Here is a 10,190-nt window from a genome sequence, read left to right as displayed (position 1 = left end):
CCTCCCACCTCTTTTAAAAGTGGGAGAGCTATACCAACCCACTTTTTACTGGCCATAAGGGGCACAGAGGAGTGAGTGGGGGGTGGGATCTTGGGGGAAGGGTCGGGGCCTCGTGGGAAGGGGCGGTGCAAGGGTGGGGACGTGGGGGAAGAGGTGGGGCCTTGTGGTACTGGGCAGTGTGAGGGCGGGGGCTCAGGGAGAAGGGGCGGTGTGGGGGCGGAGCCTTGCACAGGGGGGCGTGGCCACTGTTCAGATACCTGTGGAGGGGGCATTTTTAAGGTGCTTCTACTGTTCCCTGGCAGAGGCCCTAAAATGGTTTGTCTCCCTTCAATGGGTTTAGGTTGAATTCCAGATCAAACCAGTGGAAGAGCATCTACATTAGGGATTTCCACTAGTATAATAAGAAGATCAATATTAAAATGGATTTAGTTAGGCTGCTACAATTTTTCCAATATAGACAAGCCCACAGATTAGCAATACAGCTCATTCAGCTTATTAGGAAGCCCCCCGTTGGCTGCTGAGAGTTGCCATTATCCGACGCTGGCTGAGAAGCAGAAGTCAGGGTTGCCGTGTTGCAGCCAGGAAAGGAATCGGTAGGACGTGATTTTTCCCTGCCTCCAGCCCCGCAAACCTGCCTGCCCCAGGGGCTTTCCCTGGGAGTCTGTGGGGTGCAGGTTATTTTTATTTTATTTTTTGGAAAGCTGTCCATAAAGGCAAGCCTGTTGCCAATAGCCAGACCGGTTAACTTTATAGTCCACTGGGCGGTATCGGTTCCAGACAAAATGTTTCTATTAACTGCAAGTTGCTGTGAGGGTTGTTATTAAGCAGCATCTACTGCAAATGGAGTCTCTGGCCGCGTGTGATTTCCTTTTCTGTCACTTTCCTGAAGAGGAGAGGGGTATTCCAGCTAACTTCCCTCGTGGGAACTGGCTTCCTTGAAATCCGCCCCCCTTTAGCTGCACTTGGACGGGGGCAGTTCTCTTCTTGGAGTGGGTGAATAAATCCCTGTGTATAATTTCTGTCTATCCATTTTAGTTTCTAAATCCCTTTGGAGTCCGATGGCGGGGAGGTGGTCCAGGTTTCTGAGGAAACGTGAGGTCGTTCGTTACACTGTGAACGCCTCTGGATATGCGGGCAGGGCTGGGAAAGGAACTAGGGGTACAGACAAACAGCCAACCCTTGAAAATCGGGACTGTTTCTGTCTCTTGATTTCAGTTTGGTCCAGTCGCTGCCGAGGGGAGAGGATCCGGCGCTGGGATCTCTGAAGTTGATTGCTGCCTCTGGACTGGACCCAATTGCAGCTAGAGAGGAACTGATCAGAGGCCAGCGCCCACACCCCAGCGTTCATCTGTCTCGGTGAGAGAGGAGAGGTGACAAAAGGCGTGGATCCCATGGATTCAGAGCAGCCGCCCAATGGAAGACAAGGTAACTGACACTTGACTTCGTAGGAACAGCCTGGGGGCTACATCTATACAGAGGGTGTCCAGGTGCCTGGTTTTCGACCGGAAAGTCCAGTCGAAAAGGGCACCTACCAGTGTCCAATCAGATCTAAAGAAAAGCAAATGGGGGGTGGGGCCTCAGGGGGAAGAGGCGGGGCAGGGGCGGGGCTTTGGGGGAAGAGGCGGGGCGGGGGAGGTTCCAGGACTCCTTACAAAAGGGACACTTCAGCAATATTGCAAAGTTGGCCACCCTACCTACCCTGCCGTCTGCCGGTTGGCATCAAGAGTCCCGGGTCACAAGCTCCTACACGCAGGCCCCCTGGTTCGTACGCGCAGCTGGTGTTTTCCAAGCACAGACATGAGAGGATGGTTGTATGGCGGGAGCGCTCGCACTTAGACCACTTGGAGATTAACGAGGCTGCTTCAGCCTCAGCTAAGAGGCAGGTGGCTTTTAGCTCATGCAGTAGAGGCTCATGGCCCGTGGTCCCAGGTTCGATCCCACGGGCCGACAGACCGTGTTACACTTGGATAGTGTTCATAGAACTGACTGGGTTCGTTCTTTTCTCTCTGCTTTATGCTAAGCTCAAGTGGGTCAAGTTTCCATCGCTGCACCTGTTTCACCCAGAATCCCGCAGTGGGCATTGCCGAGACCAGCTGTGTGCGAGGGGGAGGAGAACTGGATTGCTTGTTTATGCAAACACAGGTTTCTGTAGACATACAGTAAATGCACACCTGCTCTTGTGGCTTCATCCGCCGGCCGTCTGCAATATTTTGACATTGGTCGAGTATTACGTTCCATGATTGAAGGGATTTCAAAGAAACCGTTAACTTCTGCCCAAAACAGTTTTCGTTGAATGGACACAGCCGTTTATTCAAAGAGTACAACGGCCCCCTTCATCCAGGGGTCTGCGCATCCCTTACAAACAGCCAGAAATAATCCTGACCACCCACGCTGAGGGCCCTGCGGGGTCCTATGGGGGTAGGAGAAGGGAAGGAAAATGATCTTTATTTAGCTGATCTTTCAGTGTCTTAGTTCCATCCAGCCAAAATAACAAACTTTAGAGATAGTCAGATGAGCAGCCTTAGGGAAGCTAAAAGGAAACAGGGCAGAAGAAAAGGCTTGTGGCTTATGCATGGGACTCAGTCATGAGCTCATGGTTAGGTATTCATGCCTCCGCCTCTGACTCACTGTGATTCAGGGCAAGCCGCCTCTCTCTCTGCCTCGGTTTCCCCATCTGTGAAATGGTGACGACGATACTGCCGAGCGGGTGTGCAAACAACGTCCGTGATGGCAGAGGGCTGCGAGCACTGGAGGGGAAGGGGCTGTGGAAGTGCAAAGTCAGTGACCCCTTGGGATTCGCCAGAGTTTTCCTCCTGCCGTATGTAAACCTGGTTCCTTGGATGAAATGTGGAAGTACAGACTGCGAGGGACTCCACACCGGGAGCACGTCCTCTGCTCTCCAGCAGCATCGGTCCATTACCGTCTGTTCTCCACCTGGGAAGCCAGTTGTCCTGGCGATGGGCCGGCGCATGGCAGCATAATGCCGATGGTGCCGAATCCAGCTGGTGCCACCGCCGGGGGCAACCTACGGGACGGGAACGGGGCTGGTTCTCTTTCAGGTGCTCTGCCGAGCAGCAAATTCCAGACGCCTGCTGGGTGGAAAGCCCCGCTAGCCGTCGGTGGGGTGGTCCTACTCCTGACCATTGCGGTGGCCGTGATACTTTTGCACGGTGAGTTGTCGGCCGGGAGCTAAGGGAGTCCATGGGAGTAATGGGGGGAAGGAAGTGGTGCCTGGGGGTGCAGTGGGGAGCCCATGGAGGCAGTGGGGCGGGGCGATGGGTGGGGATCTGTGGGAGGCAGCAGGGGCAATGGGTAGGGGGCCGGGGTTGGCAGTGGGGGGTCAGGGGCAATTGGGGGATCGGGGGAGGCAGTGGGGAGCCAGGGGCAATGTGGAGGGGTGGGGAGCTGGGGGAGGCAGTGGGGGCCAGGGGAGATGTGGAGGGGTGGGGGGGAGGCAGTGGGGGGTCAGGGACAATTGGGGGATCAGGGAAGGCAGTGGGGGACCAGGGGCAATGTGGAGGGGTGGAGGGTTGGGGGAGGCAGTGGGGGCCAGGGGAGATGTGGAGGGGTGGGGGCCAGGGGCCATGGGGAGGGGTGTGGGGGAGGCAGTGGGGGGTCAGGGGCAATTGGGGGATCAGGGGAGGCAGTGTGGGGGACAGGCGTGCTTGGTTGATCAGAGGAGGCACTGGGGGGGCCAGGGGCGATGGGGAGGTGTAGGGAGCCGGGGGAGGCAGTGGGAAGCCAGGTGAAATGGGGAGGGGTGGGAGACTGGGGGAGGCAGTGGGGGCCAGGGGCGATTGGGGGATCAGGGGAGGCAGTGGGGAGGACAGGGGTGATTGGTTGATTGGGGGACGCAGTGGGGGGGCCAGAGGCAATGGGGAGGTGTAGGGAGCCGGGGGGATGCAGTGGGGGGGCCAGGGGCAATGGGGAGGTGTAGGGAGCTGGGAGAGGCAGTGGGGGGGCCAGGGGCGATGGGGAGGTGTAGGGAGCCGGGGGTGGCAGTGCGGAGCCCAGTGAAATGGGGAAGGGTGGGAGACTGGGGGAGGCAGTGGGGGACTGGGGTGATTGGGGGATCGGAGGAGGCACTGGGGGGCCAGTAGCGATGGAAGGAGTGGGGAGCCGGGGGAGACAGCAGGGGCCAGGGGTGATGGGGAGGTATAGGGAGCCGGGGGAGGCAGTGGGGAGCCCGGTGAAATGGGGAGGGGTGAGAGACTGGGGGAGGCAGTGGGGGACTGGGGTGATTGGGGGATCGGAGGAGGCACTGGGGAGCCAGGGGCGATGCGAGGGGTGGGGAGCCGGGGGAGATAGCCGGGGCCAGGGCACCAAAATACAAGTTTGCCCAGTGTGCCATTTTCCCTAAGGCCAACCTTGGCAGGGCTGGCCTAAAGGGTGGGCGACATGGGTGACTGCCCAGGGTGCTGTGGTCAGGGGGCACCTTGGTCAAGAGGGAGTTGCTGGAGGGTGCCTGGGGCAGTCACCAGGAAGGTGACCGTGCCTGTGGTAGCAAGCGGGGGGCCTGCCATTGGCCCCTCTCCCCCCCCCCGCCCCCATCAGTAGTTACCAGTCGCCTCTGTTTGGCTTCAATAGTCAGGTCAGAAATTACTCATGTGGGTTGCTTCCACCCTCTGCCTGTCCTGGTCCCTTTTGTTGCCCCCTCTAATATTATGATCGCACTGGCCCTTTAACAGAGATGCTAGCTTAAAACAGCCTCTCAGGGTCCCCCCCCACTGCACTCTGCACTCTGGGGTACAGATGTGGGGACCCGCGTGAAAGACCCCCGAAGCTTATCTCCTACCAGCTTAGGTTAAAACTTTTTTTCCCCAAGGTATAGATTCCTTTCCTTGTCCTTGGACGGTACTGCTGCCACCACCAAGTGATTTACACAAAAATTCAGGGAAGGGTCACTTGGAATCCCTGTCCCCCCAAAATATCTTCCCCAAGCCCCTTCACCCCCTTTCCTGGGGAGGCTTGAGAATAACATACCAACCAGTTGCCTTAGCAGTGTGAGCACAGGCCAGACCCTTTGTCTTCAGGACACTGAAATCAATCAGGTTCTTAAAAGAAGAACTTTTATTATAAAGAAAAAAGTAAAGGCATCACACCTGCAAAATCAGGGTGGAAGGTAATTTTTACAGGGTAATAAAAAGATTTTAAAACACAGAGGATTCCCCTCTGGGCTCAGCTTCACAGTTACAAAAACAGGAATGAAACTACCTCTGTAGCACAGGGAAATTCACAAGCCAAAACAAGAGATAACCTAACTCATTTCCTTGCCCTACTCACAGTTTCTGTGGCTTTAGATGGATTATTCCAGGTATATTTTTCAGGAGATATTGTACCCGCTTGGCTTCTCTCTCTCCGTCCAGAGAGGGAACACACACAGAACAACAAAACAAATCCTTTCCCTCCCCCCCACTCCTCTGCCCAGATTTGAAAGTATTTTCTTTCCTCATTGGTCCTTCTGGTCAGATGCCAACAAGGTTATTTGAACTGCTTAACCCTTTACAGGTCAGACAATCCAGTACAGCTGCCAAGGAGGGATTTGATGTTACTGAATGGGCTGGCATACATAAAGGTTGCTACCGGTCCCCCTATTTTCATGACACTGCCCTTCTGGCTGAAAGTGTTTTCCCAGCTCGTGGGGACGGTCCCTCCATGGGAAAGCTGAGGAGACTCATGGAATCAGATTTTAAAATGCTCAGGGCCAGATGTTCAGGACCCAAAGTGCGGAGCCCTTTTTGAAAATCCAGCGGCTTATTTTGCTGTCTCAGTGGGAAGCTGAGAGCTTTTGGAAATCTGGCCCCGAAAGCTTCTGAAACGCCCGGCAGTTGCGCAGAAGGGCTGCGCAAAGAGGAAGGCTGGAAATGGTGTGTTAGACCAGAGGCTAAATCAGCCCCAAGCAAACAACAAAAACACCTTTAAACAGACAGATCTGGGCTTGCACCTAGTATGTGACCCATCTCCGTGTCAGTTGATTCATTGGCACAGAAAGGTGCCACCCATGATACACGTTTATCCGCTTTCTATAGATTCCTCCCTTGAATTTAGAGAAAGCAAAGGGACACGTCTCTTATCGCTGCTATTCTTTTAACTTCAGTGAAATCTCGTCTGGAATCCGAGCTGCCTCATGTCTCCACCCCAGTCCATCTAAATGTAAAATTCCCTGCTCCCTGCTGCCCGGATGGCTGGGTCGGGTACAGAGGGAAATGCTATTATTTCTCTGAGGCCGAGGGGACCTGGGACTCCAGCCAGAGCTTCTGCTCTTCACTCAATGCCTCCCTGGCTGAGATCAACACCCAGAAAGACCTGGTAAGGAAAAACAAAAAGTAAAACTGATTTAGGCACCAAGGAGCGTGTTGGCATGATCTTGTCCCAGGGCCTCGGGCCAGAGGAGGCCATGGTCTGGGCATGCCCAGCCTCCCCAGATGCAGGAGTCATGCGCTGCCCATGTCCTCGTGGTCCCATACGTTAATGAAGGGAAGGTCTGTGCCCAGATCTCACCCAGCAGTTCAGAGGGTGGGAAGGAACTTTGGAAACAGAACAGGTGCAGAAAAGGATGGAAGAAGGGTGGGAGGAAAGAGACTTTAAAGTTTCTTTTTTAAGCAGTTGTTTCCATAGTCCATGGTATGGTGGTACCGCCATTTGTCTGCCTTACCAAAGGAGACTCAAGGAGCTTGGCCTGTTTAACCTAACAAAACAAAGGCTGAGGGGAGATAGGATTTCTCTCTCTAAATACATCAGAGGGATAAATACCAGGGAGGGAGAGGAGTTAAGTTAAGTGTTCGTGTGGACACAAGAACAAATGGATATAAACTGGCCATCAACAAGTTTAGGCCTGAAACTGGATGAAGGTTTCTAACCATCAGAGGAGTGAAGTTCTGGAACAGCCTCCCAAGGGGAGCAGTGGGGCCAAAAAACCTAACTGGCTTCAAGACTGAGCTTGATAATTTGACGGAGGGGATGGTATGATGGGACTGCCTACAATGGCGTGTGGCCCATCTGCGACTGCCAGTAGCAAATATCTCCAACGTTTGGAGCAGACACTGGATGGGGAAGGCTGAGTTACTACAGAGAATTCTTTCCCAGTGTCTGGCTGGTGGGTCTTGCCCACACGCTCAGGGTCTAACTGGTCGCCATATTTGGGATCGGGAAGGAATTTTCCCCCAGGTCAGATTGGCAGAGACCCTGAGGGGAAGTTCACCTTTTTCTGCAGCATGGGGCATGGGCCACTTGTAGCTTTAAGCTAGAGTGAATTGTGGATTCTCTGTAACTTGAAGTCTTTAAATCATGATTTGAGGACTTCAGTGACTCAGCCAGGGGTTAGGGGTCTGTTACAGGAGTGGGTGGGTGAGGTTCTGGAGGTCTGGAAGATCATGATGGTCCCTTCTGGCCTTAAAGTCTGAGTCTTGCAGACAAGTTATATCTGCCCCACTCCCCCATCGGATATCCTCACCAGTACCCCACCAAATACCTGCCACTGTGCCCAACAGCAGTGAGTAAGCATCTTAGCTGAATGTTGCTATTAAAACAATTAGCAGCAAAATAGTTAACATTGAGTTGGACACCATTAGGTTTCAGAGTTAACACAAGTGGAGCTGAACTGTGCAGTTCACCGCTAATGTATGAGGCTCTCTGCAGATTCAGGGACGATCTACGCTAGGAAAGCGATTTGTTTTAGGCAGCAGGTCCCCTTGAAACAGTGACTGAAAATAGCTTAACCATTTCAACAGCATTACAGACGATAATGAATAATGTTTTTTGTTGTTTTTTTTAAAACAGTTCATTATGCGATATAAAGGCGTCTCTGAGTTCTGGATTGGCCTGAAGCGAGTATTGGCACAGACCTGGCAATGGGTGAATGGCGAACAGTTCAACAATCTGTGAGTCCTTTTCAAGCTAGTCACTTTGTTGGGTTCCAAATGGGAAAAGGGCTGAACTCGGGCAGATTAAAAAAATTTACTTCCAAAATCACGCTGATTACTTTTCTCCCTTGTGACATTTCCCCCCAGCCTTTGGGGTTCATCCCCATTGCTGACCTAGCAGATCAGCGGGCTGCATGCGTTTCCCCTCTAACGGGCAGCTTAGGTGGAAATGAGAGACCCATGGTATTTCCTGAAAAGTTCAGTAAGGATTTAAGCCCAGATTTTAAAGGTACTTAAGCGTTACTCAGAATTTCAAAGCCTAAATAACTTAGGAACATAAGTCTCAGTTTCAAAAGTGCCTTAGGCATGTAAATCACTTAGGCCTTGCACTGCTGAGCAGAGGAGCAGTGCCTAAATACCTTTCACAATCTGGACCTTAGCCCTTCCACCTCCTCCCTAGAGGGGAAAAAAGTAGGAAGAGAGTCTCCGGTGCCCATGCTGAGTCAATGCCAAGTGCAGAATGGCTGCTGGTGAAGAATCTGGCAGGACAATCACTGAGGTTGCAGCCGGGTTGCAGAAATAACCATGCTTGTAACCCGGCTATGTTAAAAGAGTTAGGTGTCTTGCATTGCCAGTGTGGACGGACGACTGTTCCTTAACCCTGCTGGAGATCAACCTGTTAGTCTCTTCCTCCCCACCCCTCTTGCCAGGAAGAGTTTGAGTGGAATTTATTGGTGCAGGAGGCGGGCGATCCTGAGGGGTTTCACTGGACGGGCCCCTCTTTCGGGGCCCATACCTGGCCCCCGCCCGACTCTAATCACCAGGGCGTCTCCGTCGCAGGTTTACAGTAAGAGGAGGAGGCGACTGCGCGTACCTGAGCGACGGCTTTGCCACTTCGTCGTGGTGCTCCACGGAACGCTACTGGATCTGCAGCGAACCCGACGGGATGCGAAGGGAGGACGCGATGCCGGGGGGACTGAAGGGCAAAGGCTGGGGAAACCCCTCAAGGCCCGGCTGTCTGACTCTCTCCAAACATCGCTCCAATAAGATCCTCAATTGAGCTTGACGGATTTTTTTTTTTTTTGGTAAATAATCCTTTTTTCTAACTTGCTCTTTATTGTGGCCCCTGTATAGCCCTCTTAGTCCTGGTTGCGTAACTAAGACCTGGTCTACGCTTAAAACTTAAAACTCGCTCCGGAATGCTGTAGCTAGGCCGACGTAACCCCCAGTGTAGACGCAGCTAAGTTGCCCTCGCTACCGTCACTGGGAAGGCAGTGTTCCTGCAGTGATGGGGAAACCCCTTCCCCCACTGTAGGATGGGTCTGCTTTGGGGTTATGCCAGCGTAGTCTGCTGCCATGTCCCCATACTGTAGACATGGATTAAAACCCCTTCCCAGCTCCCCCTGGTGTTGTGGGTGCGTCTACACTGCAGTAGGGGTATGTGATAAAAGCAATGAAGGGGCAGCAGCACTGGGCTAGTCGCCCAGGTCTTTACCCTGGTTACCAGCCCATGCTCCTGTGGCATCATTGCCCCAACACTAGCTAGATTGAAATTAGTGTGTGTATGTTGTACGTCTACATTAATGGCCACCAAACCCTATGATTGTAGTGTGGACGTACCCGCAGCTCTGCTGTGCTGGCTGAGCAGGAAGGCAGCACTGCCTGAGGACAAGCTTAAACAGTAACCGGCTAAGAAAATCACCCTCCCTAAGGAAGGAAGCTACTGCAAGACCCAAGCCGCCGGGCTGTGGGTTTTCTTCAGCTGTTGCAGAACCAGACTCTGTTCGCTCCCGCGGTCTCCCAACACCGAGCAACAAAGTTGGGAGTTAAGGCTAAATGGGACCGGGATCTGAACTCCCCAACGGGCCCTTTGTTGAGGCGTCTAGTGATGCCTCCTGCATAGGGTCCACTGTGTTGTGTTGTCTCCCACATCAAAACGTGGGAGCTGCATCTTTGACGGAGAATCTCCGTTGTGGAGCAAAGAAGATAATTAAGGAGGGCCAGAAATGAGAGGCAGGTTCAAGTGGAAATCGAAATGTCTGTATGTCTGAGAGTGTTAAGGCCTTGCTGGGCTTATTGAGCCTGGAAAGGGAAGGCCAGGCGTGGTTGCAGGCCAGAAGAAGTTGATAACTAGCTAGGTGTGCGAGCAGCAAAGTTACGGAGGTGCCGGCGCCCTGTGAAGAAGCTCTGGAGCTGCCCAGGAGAGGTGTTTACTTTGTGAGAAGGCAATGGGTCTGTACTAGCAATAGGAATTGTGGGTTGCTGTCACCCCTGTATCCCACCCGCAGAAATTTGCTTACAAACTCATAGGCAGAGCGGATGCCTTTT

General features: G+C 53.3%; 1 protein-coding gene across 1 annotated transcript; it reads left to right on the top strand.

Moving 5' to 3' along the window:
- Positions 1 to 1,058: 1,058 nt before the first annotated feature.
- LOC141998071 (C-type lectin domain family 2 member E-like) lies at positions 1,059 to 8,922 on the top strand. The gene is made up of 6 exons (XM_074970707.1): positions 1,059 to 1,092; positions 1,342 to 1,425; positions 3,060 to 3,170; positions 6,098 to 6,309; positions 7,780 to 7,880; positions 8,703 to 8,922. The coding sequence occupies exons 1-6, from the start codon at positions 1,059 to 1,061 to the stop codon at positions 8,920 to 8,922; spliced, it is 762 nt and encodes a 253-aa protein (XP_074826808.1).
- Positions 8,923 to 10,190: the final 1,268 nt, after the last annotated feature.

This window comes from Natator depressus, chromosome 14 (assembly GCF_965152275.1).
Source record: "Natator depressus isolate rNatDep1 chromosome 14, rNatDep2.hap1, whole genome shotgun sequence".
NCBI classification, from domain to species: domain Eukaryota; kingdom Metazoa; phylum Chordata; order Testudines; family Cheloniidae; genus Natator; species Natator depressus.
The sequence above is the reverse complement of the archived record's forward strand: the minus strand, read 5'-3'. Positions and strand labels throughout refer to the sequence as shown.

Excerpts from the sequence above, each read along its gene's own strand:
- LOC141998071 (XM_074970707.1), top strand. The coding sequence starts at position 1,059 with ATGGCGGGGAGGTGGTCCAGGTTTCTGAGGAAAC. Across the intron at positions 3,171-6,097 it reads GGCCGTGATACTTTTGCACG|TGAAATCTCGTCTGGAATCC; the intron begins GTGAGTTGTCGG and ends TTTTAACTTCAG. Across the intron at positions 6,310-7,779 it reads TCAACACCCAGAAAGACCTG|TTCATTATGCGATATAAAGG; the intron begins GTAAGGAAAAAC and ends TTTTTAAAACAG.